The sequence below is a fragment of the Hermetia illucens genome, chromosome 1 (genome assembly GCF_905115235.1).
Source record: "Hermetia illucens chromosome 1, iHerIll2.2.curated.20191125, whole genome shotgun sequence".
Lineage (NCBI taxonomy): Eukaryota > Metazoa > Arthropoda > Insecta > Diptera > Stratiomyidae > Hermetia > Hermetia illucens.
Window position 1 is genome coordinate 212,594,040 of NC_051849.1, and position 14,642 is coordinate 212,608,681.

Below are 14,642 nucleotides of genomic sequence, written 5' to 3' on the forward strand. Positions count from 1 at the left end.
GTCTATAAGGGCAATATCTATGGTAGAAAAGGAATACGAGGCAGACCCTGCCTGAGATGGAACGATGGCGTAGGTCAGGACGACAGACAGCTTTAAGGGATATCGAATTGTTGGATCTTGACGCGAAAGCGGGATGTCTGGAGTTCCTTATTATGGTAGGCTTAGACCGGATACCGGTTGTTGTGTCCTTGATGATGATGATGATGATGATAAACCGGCTTTGCAGTGAATTTAGGAAATTCTTGTTATATCTCTTGAAATGTAAAAAATCCTAAGTCATTTTTGTTTGAAATATATCTGCCCCGGATTTTGTTTTCCAATCTGAAGAGTGTGATGGAGTTGCGAACTTTTTTGGAGTATTGCAGAGTAGCCAGAATTTTGTATTTAGTGCTATGTGTTTCGGGTCATTATCTTAGCTAAAAATGCAATCTGGAGATAGGCCCATACTTTGCACGATTCTGTGAAGATAACATCTGGAAATGTTAATATAGGTTTTGTGGTCCATATCCCCATAACCCTCGCCAGACACCCCTAAAGTCCAAAAAAATGTAGAATTATTTAAGTTATAATGTAGAGGTTGGCGGTCAAAGGTTAGTATAGGTGCCAGGGCGAAACGTGGATTGGTACACACGATGGAGAAAAAAACCTTGGAAACGCCTGGTGAGCCAATACCAACAGCTCTATTACCAAATCCTATCTCCAGCTCCAGGTAGTGATCGTTGGGAGTTCTTTCTTCATGAAAATCTGCAGATGGAGAAGGATGAGGGCGAGTCTCCCGAGCCTAAAAAAGAGACAAAATGTGCCAACTGGTCCTTCAGGTTGGGGCTGACAATCCTACACGGAAAACCGATGTTACGAAGCCACAAAACGGGCGCCGGACAGGATGGATTTTACAACGACAACGGAATAACGATTTGCGCATTTTCTCATGCAAAGTGCCCGAATGCTGCTGAGCAGCTAGCCGATACCCTGTCCCAATATAAGGCTGATGTAACGCAAGAGATGCGCTGAACAGGGACCGGCTTCCTGGAGAAGAGCCACTACGCCATATATTATAGTGGCCATCCAGTAAACCATGTGCTCGGAGTCTTCTTCTTCTTCTTAATAATAATAATAATCGTTGGCACAACAATCCACATTGGATCAGGGCCTTGAAGTGTGTTAAAGCACTTCATTCAAGACCGCAACGGTACACTACAGTACACTGTAGGAGGCAATGTGGTCAGCATTGCGTTCGCCGGAGATTATTATCCGGATTTGACTCAGGTACTCATTCACAGCTGAGTCGACTGATATTAGACGTTAAATCACGATACAAATCTCACTGCCACCAGTGAGATTCGAACCGCGACTTTCCGTACGACAGCCTTGTGCTCTAACCATGCATCTATCCGGACATTTCTTCTTAGTCAGCCTAAAAATGAAACCTGCTGTTATCGGATTTGAAAACATAAGCGAACGGCTATGAACTCTGCGCTTGCGAGGCAAATTTAGGAAGGATACCTTTTACGAGACAGTAGAACGAACCCTCAAAGCCTGTCCCCGATGTGATATTAAAATCATACTTGGGGATTTTAATAGTCAAGTAGGGACGGAGCCCGTATTTAGGCGATACGTTGGCTCCCATAGCTTACATCAAAATACAAATGATAACGGACTGCGGATTATTCAATTAGCTGTGTCACGAAATGGTTGTTGGAAGTATCTGGTTTGCGCAGAAAGCGTTACACAAACAAACGTGGGCCTTTCCAGACGAGACCACTTTCAACTAAATTGACCACGTGCTGAACGAACACCGCCACTTCTCAGCCTTGATGAATGCCAGAACATATAGGGAGGCCAATATAGACTCGGATTACTATCTCGTTGGCATGATGCTCCGAGCTCGAATAACAACATCACCCAGAATTTTCTCTGACAATCAGGTGCAGCCAACACAGCCTTCCGCAACACCTATAAGAGGGAAATGGACGCCCCAATAACCCCAGTCAAGAGAGATCCTGGAGATGAAGCATCAACAAATGATCTTCACAATCACCTGAAGAAAGTTATCATAAATACCGTCATAAACATACTTGGCCCCAGCCGCAAAAAGAGTCGGAACAGCTGGTTTGACGATGAATGTAAGCTAGAAACGGAATGGAAGAATGCTACATACCATGTTGCATTCTCAAAAAACGCGGACACGCACAGAGACTTATCACGAACTCCAACGAGCGGAGAAGCGACCTCACAGACGGAAAAGGAAGCCTGAGAGAGCCAACAGGTCTGTGAACTCGAAAAGTACAGGGAGCAGCTACGCACGGTTGTTGTCAGCCAGCAGAGGCTATTTCAGCTTACAAAAACTGTTCTGCTCGAAACGTCTCACCATAGGGTCAAAGCTCTTACTGTACAAGACAATGATTTTGCCAGTCCTCATGTATTCCTCGGAGACTTGGGTTCTTAGCAAGAAGAATTGCGAACTCTTGGCCGCGTTCGAGAGAAGAATCCTCCGAAGAATTTTTGGCTCCCTACATGAGAATGGACGATTCCGTAACCTACATAACGACGAAATCAATGAGCAATACCATGACCGTCCGGTTGTGGATAAAATCCGGCTCAATAGGTTACGGTGGGCGGGTCACTTATTCCGTATGGATGAGGATGATCCAGCCCGGAAAGTCTATAAGGGCAATATCTATGGTAGAAAAAGAAGACGAGGCAGGCCCTGCCTGAGATGAAACGATGGCTTAGGTCAGGACGCCACACAGCTTTTAGGGATATCGAATTGGTGGACCTCGGCGCAAAACTGGGATGTCTGGAGTTCCTTATTAAGACAGGTTTAGACCGGATACCGGTTGTTGCGCCGTTGATGATGATAATGATGATGATATGTTCAACCGTTGATTTTCATTTTGGTTTTCGTTGGTTTCCTTTGATATTGTTCATATTGCTGTCACCCGAGCGGTCATTACGAAGATCTTTACGATAAACTGGGCACTCGGGACGGTCAAAGCGATTTATATTGGGTCGTCAAAACCGGCGTCAACGCACTAGAACGACGTTTTGCTCCCGATCGACGACCTGTGACGGATAGATATTCAGAACAGATTTCAATAGAAGTATTTGTTCATCGGCTACGGAAAAACAAAGGTTGTCAAGAATTGCTGAACCACTGACGTAATATACGTTGCATGATTACTCATGGAAGAACAGCGTGGGAAGCATTGCTCACTCTACATTACGTTTCCAGATTTACAGAAGGCGTTTGACGGTATGCCATGCAGACCATCTGGTATGCTTTGCGGCAACACTAAGTACCAGAAGAATTCGTGAGCTTGGTTAAATTGATCTATCGTGATCCGAAGACTCAACTTTAGAGGTGTGGCAGGTGTACCAAAATTGCCTTCTGTTTTTTGTCGGTGATCATCAAGGAAGCTTGCTATGGGCACTGTCACATTAGACATCTAACGTCCAACGCTTTGTACACTAACCGACCACCATGAAACTGATCGATTTAAATATTTAGAATCAACGTTTTCAGCCAATAGTGAACTGCGTTATGACATTGCTTCAGGTATCAGGGCAATTTTGATGAAGTGTGTTTTACCACTTCGTTCTTTGTGATTGACTCATTCATCACGGCCATCACGTCTCAAGTCCAAAATTTGCCGCAGTCTCATCTGATGCTCGATGGTTCTGAATGCTCGCGAACTTTAAAAGACAATGAACGACGCACGCCTCGTAATGATCGACAAAAATGCTGCTTTGGACCATGGTCGCATTGGAAATGAGGATATCCGCGATCGGTATTGAAAATCGTGAAAAATTGCGGTCATATAATTAGCGCCCACGAAAATTCACTTGCTAAGATTGGTTTGAACATCGAAGTCAATGGAAAATGATCAATAGGCTGACACAATGGATGGTATTCTGACAGCCGACTTCATCCAAATTAGGCGTTTAATAGAGCAAAATGACGCAATTGATCAAGACGAGTCGACCCCTCGACTCCGACTGGACAAGGACTTCGGAATAAGAAGAAGATAGCAGATGCGCTGAACTGACAGGATACGAAGGTTCTTGTAGGTGCCTTTGAGTGAATTATAGTATGTTACGAATTGTTCGAACTGAAGTAGGACATTATAGGAGCCAGGATATGTGAGGTTATGCTGCCTGAAAACAACTAGTTGAACTATGAACTGACGGTGGTATGCCTATAAAATTTATTTGGGGAGACGCCGAACCTAACTGTCAGACTCAAGGGCTAGAGACGAAAATAAAGGTCCACATTTAACTGCCAGTAAAACTAGCTTACTTATGGTGTAAGGCCCACGCATACGTGGCATACGTGGCATCCCTGGGTTCCCTCTGTCTCATAGAGGGGCGAGCTGAAGAAGGCAAATTTTTGTCAGTTCCTTACATCTTTATATACTTAGAAATGTACTAAATTTTAGCTCTTAGCTCAGTTTACGCATTTTTAGTAAAAATTGGAGAATTAAGAGGCTATTTTTTGGGACATGGCTGTCTATAATTTCATGGTTTCCATGGACTTATGGAGCTAAGGCGTGCCAGAGTGTCATCCATCTTTCAATGAAAACGAACGATATCGAGTTAAGATACATATATTTATCACATACATATAAGTCATATTCGTTTATATACATAAAAAAATACAATCAATAAAAAATACATAGGCATCTATTGAGCTATTTGCTGACTATCATATACTGTTCGGCTCTGTCTTGGAATGGAAACATAAAGGGGGTCTCCTTTCTCTGAGATAAAATCTATACAAAACTATCAAATAAGAATACTGTTCGCTACTAGTTAAATATACAAAAGAAATCTTCAATAATTTACTAAGAACTAATGTGATTTGTTGAATTCTCTTCGAAACAATCATCGCAATTAGGAGATAGAGGGCCTTAAGCATATTCGCGTGATCGATCCTATCAAATTATTGTCTATCAAAGAAACACAATAAAAGGCAGGTCCCATATTTTGTTAGGACTGCACAACCCTTTTTTTGTATTCTTTATGAACATCGCTCTCATCAAATATGGACTGGATTTCTCAAGATTTCCTTACAAACAATAGACAAAGGTCCAGAAGAAGGCGTTGAATATTACAAAGGTAATTGGGAACACCAAGCGGGATCGTCGGTCAATCCATGTGGAAATTTCTTGAGGGGTCATTGTTGTCCAGCCATAGTGGTTTGTTTCTGGTCCCGGTGTCAATGGAGTTTCTGTTCCATCCTTGTTACCTGGCAAGGACGATAGTGACGAAGCGGGATCAATGTTTATTGCTATGTCTCCATTCTCACGAACATCCTCCACTGATTGAGTGGTGATCGTTGGGAGGTTGGATTTTGAGTTGAAGCTCTGGAATTGGAAAAATAGGATTAGAATTGACTTGATCCTGTCGAGATGGTTCCAACTTGTCTTACATGTACAGTTAAATAATTATTGTATGTAGGTGTTGTTGGGGTAGACGGTGGTCGGGGTGCGTCCAAACTGGAACATGATCGTGACTTCTGCAGACCCATTTCTTTCCTGTGAGGTCTTGGGGTTAGTGTTGATTTCAAAATGTATTTGCTGTTGACTTTTTTCAGTTCAACGTTCTTTCTTCGTCTCCAGATTGTATTTACGAATGCGAATTCCATTAAGCTGCCGAAAATGAAAGCGGTACATCCCAAAAACCATACTTCAGATACCTTGATGTAACTGACTTTGGGGAGGGTCTTGGTTTGGCCAGAAGCTAGCGTGATGAATGTTAACATAGTTGTTGTACCTATAAAAAAGGGAAATAGTTTTTGTTAGTAGGTCATTGAGGATGGTAGGCTACTTGGTGTTCAGGGGAAATTCATTTTCTTTGGAAAACTGACAGCTAAGGTTTGGTATGTGTCTGCTTTCAAGAGTATCCAACTAACTTAAAGGCTTGCTCTTTCGTTCTAGATTTGATGATGACCAGAGGAGGTTAAGTAGTTCTCTATTTAACGACACCTCTTCAAAAATTTTGGTGGTCTACCACTTTGGCTAAATATATTGACCGTTTCCTCACTTTGGGCCATGCAGGTTTCCTCCAACTTCTTATTTAGGAGGCATAAAATGGTTTGGTGGAAGCTATGGAGAAGATTCTCATTAAAATGTTAAGATATGTTATGCCCTTGCTAAGCACTTGAAAAAATGAGCCCCCCTCGCGCCTGAACGGTTTAGGTGGATTTAATTTTACTTTTCCGTTTGTAGTTTTTGGCAATATGCCCTTTATCTCCACAATTTCTGCATCGAGTGAAGTATTCACACATGAGCGAGACCGTAAAGGGAAAATCTAAGCCCAGAGTGATTATGGGCCTTTTTCTATTACCAAAATGTTTATTTAATTTCATTAAAATCTTTCTTCTGGTCCCCCGAAAAAAACTTTGAGCCTGAGGGATTCAACTCCTCCCTCTCGTCAAGTTAGCATGGCCCCCTATGCTCCTTCAAGGGTAGCAATCAGGGAAACTGGTAGAGTTACCTCTGATGCAGTTGGTCGTCACTATCGTTTCCGCAGAAAATCACCTGCACGTCTACATTTGGCTCCGTAATCTGGCTGCTTCCAAAGGCAGCCATCAAGCGAAGATAAGTCGAGTGTTAACTTCTTACTCCCCATTCATATGGCTGGTTGATTCGTTAAAGGGTCTCACTTTGCACGGTAATATATCTGTCATTTTGAGAGTAGTAACATCACCGAGGAAGTTACTCTTCCCTGCTACTAAAAAGTCAAGGATGTTTGCACTTCGGACGGTACAAACGTCTGGTATAAGGTCTCTGCTGCGCAAGATTCAAGTCGTTAGAAGCCAGAAACTAAAGCCAAGTTCTTTGACCCTTAGAGACCCAAGAACAAGGAATTCCTCGCCAAGGTTAGGTGGGGACCCCACCAGTCGTACTACAAAAAGAGCTGTGGGCTGAAGAGGTATGACATTCTTTCTGGATTTCCCTCCCTCGATCGCGGCTCCGGGTTTTCGAATTTTGTGTTCTAGGCTCTGGTGGAACTTCCAACATTACAAGTTATTCCCAGTTTCCCATCATCCCATTTCGATATATTTCGTAATTTTCCACCTTATTATGTAGGATTTCACTGCTTTTGGATCTCTACGCACCAGGTGACGTGAGTTTTTTTTTGCAGACGGCGTGCCAGGAACTGAACTATTCAAAAGGACCACTTTCCAATATTTGCGAAACTAGCTAGCATAATGCGTGTCCAAGGGAGATGAGGGGGACGTTCAATGGAGCTGCGCTTAGATACTAACCGATATGCACGGTTAACCACCGCCACTTTCTATTTATTTTAGGGATGTTCCACCTTCGTGGTTAGACATAGTCTACTCCGATGACTATTCTGGCCACTCCAACTCGGTGCTCATTACAAACCTTGGAGCAGGAGCAGAAAAGAGGGATAGGATGGCAGCTTTCAGTACGTTTCGTGAATGGAAATCATTAGTGCAGAAAAGCGGTTTCCAGGAATTTTTTTTTTCAAGAAAAAATAGGGTAAGGGTGGTCTAGTCATGCTACTTAGGGTGTTGGGAAGACCATCAGGATCTGCCGAGTCAAGGGTTTCACGGGATCCTACCGTCATTAGTATTCTTGAGCATTGCCCTGATGGGAATGATAATTAGAAAATAGCACAGAATTCAAATGTGGTCCTGATTGGAATCGCCTTTCTAGAAAGGCTGATGTGGAGTATGGTAGTGGATGAACTCCTGGACGTGTTAACAAATACTGGAATACAAGTCCAGGGTTACGAGGACGACATTGTTTTAATCTGTAGGGGCAAATATGAAGATACCCTATATGATAGAATCCAAACTGGACTAAGGGTTGCTAGTGCCTGGTGCAGGAAGGTGGGACTGCGGATCAACCCAGCCAAAACGACCATAGTACCATTCACTAAGAGACGTAAGCTGGATCATCTGAGAGCCATAACATTATATGATATGGAGGTGAAACGAGAAACAGAGGTCAAATATTTGGGAATTACGCTAGACCAAAAATTACTCTGGAAGACACATGTCGGAAAGCCACGAGGGCTCTGATGACTTGCAGATCCATAGCAGGAAAAAAATTGGGTTGCAGCCCGAAGATGCTACTTTGGATATATACTGTAATAGTAAGGCCAATGACTACCTATGGAGCGTTAATCTGGGCAGAAAGAACCCAACTCAGCAGACAAGCCAGGAAATTACATAAGCTCTAAAGGCTGGCTCAAGGTACTTAGGTCCAAGCAGGTGAACTGTAAACTGGTATGGGAATGCCTTGAGAGACTGAATACACTCGGCTCGTCCAACAGGGTCTGGATACTTTGGATTCCAGGCCATGCTGGGTTGGAAGGCAATGAGGCAGCGGATGAACTAGCCAAGAAGGGAGCAGGGATACCTTTACACGGGCCAGAACCCTTCTGTGGAATCGGAAACGGTTTCATGGCTATGAATCTAAGAAACGAAGAGAAACGGTTGAGGGAACTATATTGGGCAGGCCTACCTGGGATGGAGCAGTCCAGGGTGCTTATTGGGGGATACGAACCCATGCGTACAAAGGATTGCTTAAACCTCACCAAAAAGAACCTCCGAATCATAGTGGGAATTCTCACTGGTCATTGTCGGCTGAACTATCACCTAGGGAAGCTAGGGATATCTACGGACATTGCCTGCAGGTTTTGTGAGGAGGAGGACGAAACCTCTATACACGTCCTGGGACAGTGTCCGACACTTGTGCAAAGTAGGTCGAGGCATCCGGAAGAACACTTACTACCAGATGCAAGGCTGATAGATCTGGAAGTAGGGAACATACTAAAGTTCCTAACGGTTATAGGCCTGCTTGTGATACTATGATCAATAGGTACACTATAACCAGTAAAAGGGGCACAATAGTTCTTCAAGGACGCAGTGCGACTTTCCCTTAACAGAATAATAATAGTAAAAGATCACCCAACCGTTCTAATTATTTCATGAAGAGAGATTTATGGTTTTGTCTTTAAGGTAGACATTTTAAGATTTGGATAAGGGTTTCATGTGTTTTGTGTTGGTGTTGTCTTGCGGCGTCCTATGTATTTTATTGCACGTAGGGCGGGTGTTGGCTAGTAGAAAGGTTTCATTGCGTTTCTCCTCACCGCGCTGATTCCGGTTACCCCATTCGAAAGTGCCGTCACCACGTACTCGAGTAGGTCGATCAGACCTGAAACTGCATAGGACTCATCTGAAGTGACTCTTGCCACGAAGCTTCACTAGAGATTATCTGTACCAGATGGGCGAGATGGCCCTCTGAGAGCTATGTTCCAGAAGAATTTCTGGAAGATCTACTCTCGGTCCGGTTATTTGCGGTTCCATGTCAGAGTGATGGCGGTTGTTCCCATATAGCAGGCAGAGTTTCTTGTGGGAGCCATATTCTTTAGTTGCAGCAGGGTTGTTAGATAGGCCTTGCATCAACTGCCTGCACTCAGTATAAACCAGTACCACGGTGGGACTCTGATTGTGGTCTCCAAATCAATCCGTGTCCGAAATAGACCAAGAGATTATGCCTACATGACAGGTATTGATATTGAACCCCCAGGACTGGAGAGTTAGTTCTTGATAACTTCCTCCAGTTGATCATTCTGGGCTCTTTGAAAGAATAGAAGACCTCTACAGCGAAATTTAAACTGAAACAAATCCAACTGTGATCTGAGAAGGATCTCCAGTCAGGCACTCTCAGTTTTTCACCACAAAAGTCCCATTGTCGTTAGTAGGGTAATATCAAGGACCTCAACCCGACCATCACAGCTCTCCGAGCTGCGGAAATAGAAGGTTGGTTTACTGTTTCTGTTGCACCACAACAGGTTTTGTCGTAATAATAAAATCACTGATTTCGGAGTTTCTTTTAAGCGTATGCCTCGCATTGACTTTGCAACGTATCAGGTTTGTCTTCTTCCCTGCAATGTTGAACATTCGGGGTTGTACTTCTTCTGGTGGAGATAATCGTTCATGAGCCATATAAAAACGTTCTCCGCTTCGACCCGCTCCAGTTTGATGACGACTAAGTCGCTTGAACTCAGGTTCAGAAGCAGATATGGGTGGCTCTAGGTCTACCCCGATCAGTATATCTTATGCTGTGGAATAAATTGTAATATTTACTTGGGACCCTTTGATTGTCCAGCCTCCTCCAATCCAGGTCTACTGTATTAATGTGACATCCTGAAAGTTTCACCAAAGTGGAAAATTTTTTGCCCATGTCCGTGCTTAGCCTTTTTAGTAGAAGTCTAGTTTTCTAATGTCGTTTACTTCATTCCAAATATTGGCGTTGGCCAACAACAAAATAGTGTCCCTGCTCTATTATTTGTCTGGCAACCGCGGACTTTATGTGTGGGTTATTCTTACTCTTAGCGGATTCGACCCGTAAAATAGGATTCAATCATACATGTGAAGGCCAGTTTCTTATACAGTTTAGCCGTCTTCCTCCATTCGAATGAGTTTTCGTGCGTAGTTCGTGCGTAGTGATCCATTCTTCGAACCAGCATAGGACTTCCTTCATCGGTACGCTTAGGAACAGCGCTTTTAAGTCGAAGGATGCTAGTATTTCATTACTCAACGAGGCCAGGGGGATGGCCTCGTTGAGTCTGGCAATGACTTCTCTGCTGTTTCCCACTGCCCGTTTTCCTATTTTAAGGCCGAACCTTTTGACTTCTTCCAAGAGACACTTCGCAATATTTTGGGTCGGTAAATTCGTCGCTGGTATTATCTCTCCGACCTCGTTCTTTATGTATTTTGGGAGGGGGAGGGGGCTTTTGATTCTAGGCAGAGATGGGTTAGGCATTCTCAGTTCAGCTAGCTTCCTAAGGTCGATATCTTCCTCGCGGAGTAACACCAGCGAATTAGGTAAGGCGCACTTTGAGTGCAGCAGCTTATCTGTGCTACCCTCAGCATGATCTGCTGTGAGTGATTGTTAGTGAGACCGTTGATCTTCACTTCCTTCAACAGCCTGTTGGCGGCGTATACCGGGTCTAAATCATCGACCGGTTTCGCGGAGTGGAACATTTTCATCTTTGCGTGTTTGAATTCGAGCCGCACTTTGTAGGTCGTTTTTTCTAGTGCCTCCAGGCACTGTCCGTGTATGCTTTATGATAACCATCCAATTGTTCATGGGAATTATAGGGTTTTGAAGACGTAGGGATCCGACGAGCTTGTGTTTATCCATTCGAACCTTCAACAATCAAATCCTGAGCTTTACCTCCTCTCAGGCGTTGCTGATCTGAAGCATGAACAAACCCAAAAAGTCCCTAAAAGAATTACTCCTCGCATGCTGTGGCTTGTAACCTACGATCTACCTAGGAGGAATCAAAGCAGGGGATGCATCCCCTTGTTCCACTTTGCCGCCCACGAGATACTCGTTCACAATCTCCGAAAACCTAAATTCAAAGCTGGTCCACACTTCTGACGCCAATTTGCCGCTAGAGGGATTAGCATCCGCCATTCCCACCCCGTAAGTGGCTCTTGGTCATGTGGCTGAAGTGTTTCGCAGCGCCTCTCGTTGGTCAGCCGTTGCTGCTTCACTGTTTGCGGAAGTTGCTTGGTATCTAAGCCTTCTGACACAGTGGCCGAGATTTTTGCCAGACCTTGTTTCTGAGGGGACCCCTTGACAATGACGTCTTAGTTTGGGAGCACTTTGATTGGCATTCATCCAATTCTACTACAGTAGTTTGCAAGTTGGTAACCGGCAGCCGGGTCCCTCCTTTTAATTTCGGCATAGCGGTGCTACGACTGGCACCAGGAGAAAGGTGGAAAGATGGAACGAGCGGACGAATCATACTCTGACATCCTCAGAAAAGTGAAAACATACTCAGAACTCACCAGTTTGGGAGAAGATGTTAGTCGCATTAAAAGGTCCCAGAGAGAAGACCTTATGTATAAATCCAAGAATGTAAATGAGGACCGTAAATGAGGTTGATACAAATCAGCGTGAACCATTGTAAGGCGACGCAGAACATGCTCTCTTCTATCCGCGAGAAAGGTGTCGACAGCCAAGCAGCAGTATGGGGTCACGGATGACCAGCTTTCGAGAAAATAATGGAGCATCTGGAGAATTGATTCCTCAGAGCGAAAGTAGAAGGAATCCACATATACAGTTGCTATGCTTTATCTAGCGCTACACTTGCCGAGTATGAGCAGATTCTGAGCGTTCTAGTTCTGGACGCAGGAGGACATTGGTCGAAAATCATAGCAGGCGGATTTTGACATGTAGTCTCTGGAATGGGGCATGGAGACAACGAATGCGAGACGACGTGTTCTATTCATTTGCAGGGCAAGACGTGATACTCGCAAGTGTTGGGACCCCATACATTTTCAAAGAGGGGGGTTGGGCGTGGGGTGTACAGTGGATCTCATATACCTGAGGGCCATTTTGGCCAGAAGGCAATTCTGCCATCAGTCGATCTACATGGAGAGAATAAAGCTTCGAAAAGCGCTCTCACAGAATATCGGGCCGGTTGCATAGGTGACGTTGAAAGCTTTTGAAGAAGGGGCATATTTTCGGCGGCATATGCCTCCCATATCTCCTTGAATGGAAGAAAAAGTCATCTAGATAACCGAATAGGTGACCTATTGTAGGTATGTGATACTCATATGTCTAGAAAGCGACTTTTCCCTGGAAGACCCAACTACTGGTGGAATAATGCAATCACAACTTTGCGTGCTGTATGTTCCGGGTTTGGAGGCTTTCCCAGAGGCTTAGGCGAAAACCCGGGTTCACTTAAAAGGGGCAATTGGCATAAGCAAAAGGAACTGGGTCGAAGATATCGACCATCCCGATATAAACCCCTTGAGGTAGGGCTTATAGGGTGATTACAAAAAGACTATAAAGATCACCCCAGGTGACCTGCCGCGCTTTGTCTAAGAAATTGTTGGCACTCTGTTTCCTCACCACCTACACGAGTATGTGGTATCTCCTGTTACCAAGGAGGAGCTGCGGGAAATATTTGGTAAGTGCGAAGTAGTAAGGCCCCAGGTTTGAGTGACATCCCAAAACGAACTTTTAAGCTGGCCGTCAAGACTTGGTTCGACCTTCTCGTCAATACTTTCTAGGCGTGCCTGAAAAAGGGAATATTTCCTGATCAGTGGAAAAAGCAAAAGTGAGTGGTCCTTCCTAAATCCAATAAGCTACCTGGAGATTCAGCATTATATTGTTCGATCGCCTGCTGGATACATGATGATGAATAGATGATGAATAGAGTTATCTATAACAGATTTCGCCAATCGAAGTCGAATGAAAGGCGCATGACAGAGGCGTTCCTGGATATTTGGCGAGTCGGGCGAGAATACAAAATTTTTATAGAAAACTCGTTGGTAAGGGAGGGAGGGGGGTGGTGCTTGTGCTTTTCGTCACAGAAGACTTTCTAATTCTCGGCTTTGCTGATAACGTGACTGTAGTTGTTCTAGCAAACCACCTAGAGGATGTGGAAGTCTGCGCGACGGAGGCAGTGATAGTCGAAAAGTCCTGCCTTGAGATTCGAGTTGACCCTGGCGGATGAGAGAACGGAAGCGGTTTTACTATCGAACCGCAGAAAGAAGAACACTGTTAAGGTGGAAATCAGTGGACATGCGGTCGTCTCGAAGTTGGTTATAAAATAATTGGAGGTAATTTTTAGGGAGCGCCTAGAATATGCGTGATAAAAGGCAACTATCCTCAAAGCGACAAAAATGTTGCCAAATGTTGTCGAGCTGGAACACTGTTGAAGATTGCTCTTAGCCGGAGTGGCGTGATCCATTTCTCTATCGTTCTGTGTCGCATGTGTAGGCGTGGGCGACCATAGACGGAAGCAGATGAATTTGGTTTACTGATTGATAGCTCTGAGCTCTGAGTGTTTTTTAGAACTTTATCAGATGAGGAGGGTTGGTGATCCTAGTTCATCTGGCGAATGTACCATCTAAGACGTATCGAGGGGCATATAGAACGCAGGAATTCGGCTAGGTCAGAGTTGCATGATCTTTGGCAACGCAGATGGAAGTTGTCTTGGAAGGATGGATGGGTGCATAGGGCCATTCTAAACATTGTCTTTATGTGTGTTTTGCCCGTTCCTTAAGGGGCACGGTCGTTACCGCATGCAGCATCTACACCACTTTGGACTGGATCATTCGCCAAATTGTCCTGTATGCGATGGTCGTGCTGAGGTTGAAGCAAAATTGGCTTACACGACACTAACATAGAAGTAAACAGTCACCTAATTTTGGAGGAATTCCGGAAGTACGCTGTTGACGAAATTGCTTCTTTTTTGTGTACTAGGTTAGGAGGACGCCTGCAGCTGCTGGTAAGCTCAAGTATTCTCAGTTCTGGAGAAAGGGAGTACGTTGAAGCCTCGAGAAAGGTGGCACCTCAAAAGAAGAGAGATCAGACTAGGATTTGTCTTCTCAGAAGAGTAAAGGCAAAAGGTATATCTGCAGCTAACTAATTTGTAAGATAATGTTAGTCGGCTTAGATGGTCCCTGGAATGAGCTCAAGAAATCCAAGGATGTAACCGTGGACAAATTCTTAAGCAAAATTGGAAAGTCGTTAGGACAGTAAGTCAACATAGGAGCTGTAGATGAGGTCACCAGGCAGAAGCAGGTTCGCGAGATTTTGGAGAAGGAGATCAAACTTATCGGAGTCAGTGGTAGAAAC

The 14,642-nt window shown here is 44.3% G+C and overlaps 1 protein-coding gene across 2 annotated transcripts in view; it reads right to left on the reverse strand.

Annotated features, from left to right (window-relative positions):
- Positions 1-4,588: 4,588 nt before the first annotated feature.
- The window catches only part of LOC119659638 (pH-sensitive chloride channel 2-like), a 101,540-nt gene continuing 91,486 nt past the window's right edge, over positions 4,589-14,642 (reverse strand). For both annotated transcript variants that reach the window (XM_038067851.1, XM_038067842.1), the window contains exons 7-8: positions 5,429-5,772; positions 4,589-5,363 (exon numbers count right to left, since the gene is read on the reverse strand). In XM_038067851.1, the coding sequence (XP_037923779.1) occupies positions 5,067-5,363; positions 5,429-5,772 (641 nt within the window). In that variant the 3' untranslated portion in view covers positions 4,589-5,066. The remainder of the gene's footprint in view (positions 5,364-5,428; positions 5,773-14,642) is intronic.